Source organism: Borostomias antarcticus (genome assembly GCF_949987555.1).
Source record: "Borostomias antarcticus genome assembly, chromosome: 9".
Taxonomy (NCBI): domain Eukaryota; kingdom Metazoa; phylum Chordata; class Actinopteri; order Stomiiformes; family Stomiidae; genus Borostomias; species Borostomias antarcticus.
The window spans coordinates 1,894,420-1,895,517 of NC_140242.1; the positions used below are offsets into that span (position 1 = coordinate 1,894,420).

A 1,098-nucleotide genomic window follows, 5' to 3' on the forward strand; every position below is an offset into this window, starting at 1 on the left:
TGTATTTTCTCTCATACTTATACTTATCTATTTATATGTTGTACTTTTTACTTACTTAAAAAAAAATCGTACTTAACGTTTGTACTTATGAGAACAGTTAGGAGCTAGTAATAACATTGCACTGCACATTCTACCCGTACGATGAAAGTATGTGACAAATAAAACGTTGAACTTGGACTGAACTAATGGACCTGGTTGGCCTTGTCAGGATTGGGTCCCTGTAGAGCACCATGTGCTGATGGGAATTGGCAGCAGCCGTGTAAGTTAGTAACTCGCTGAATATAGTGAGCTCTGTCAATGCTTCAACTCTCTGGTGTTCTGGCTCAATCAGAGAGCAGCATAATGAATAATGGATCAGTGTTTGAATGTATTCTCGTCCTATCCGGCGCAGAGCGGCGTAGCCGGGCTCTTCCTGGCCTGTGGAAGGCATATCAACGCTGGGAGAGTGTAACTCAAGGTATTTCCTCTTTTATCCGAATGATGGATTATAGAATAACACGAGCCACATATTCAATCTGCCTTTGATATCGTGAGAGTCTGTCACTGTCTGTCAGTCTGTTGTCCTCTGGTCAACTTTACACCATGACCAGGTGTGTGTGTGTGTGTGTGTGTGCGTGTGTGTATGTGTGTGTGTGTGTGTATGTACCGTACTGTACACTGTCTTTCTCAGGACCCTCTCAGAGGGAAGGGTGGTGGTATGAGAGGATGTGGTGGTGGAGGGGGGGGCAGGGGAAGAGGAGAGGAGAGGAGAGGAGAGGAGAGGAGAGGAGAGGAGGGGAGAGGAGAGGAGAGGAGAGGAGAGGAGAGGAGAGGAGAGGAGAGGAGAGGAGAGGAGAGGAGAGGGGGATAGGGAGGAGGAGGCGAGAGGAGAGGAGAGGAGAGGAGAGCAGAGCAGAGCAGAGCAGAGCAGAGCAGAGCAGAGGAGAGGAGAGGAGAGGAGAGGAGAGGAGAGGAGAGGAGAGGAGAGGAGAGGAGAGGAGAGGGGGATAGGGAGGAGGAGGCGAGAGGAGAGGAGAGGAGAGGAGAGGAGAGGAGAGCAGAGCAGAGCAGAGCAGAGGAGAGGAGAGGAGAGGAGAGGAGAGGAGAGGAGAGGAGAGG

At 50.3% G+C, this 1,098-nt stretch overlaps 1 protein-coding gene across 1 annotated transcript in view; it reads right to left on the reverse strand.

Moving 5' to 3' along the window:
• Positions 1-378: 378 nt before the first annotated feature.
• Positions 379-1,098, reverse strand: part of eya1 (EYA transcriptional coactivator and phosphatase 1) — a gene marked incomplete at both ends in the record, with an annotated part of 25,574 nt that continues 24,854 nt past the window's right edge. The window contains one exon of the mRNA XM_084443507.1: positions 379-417. Coding sequence (XP_084299633.1) covers positions 379-417 — 39 coding nt within the window. The remainder of the gene's footprint in view (positions 418-1,098) is intronic.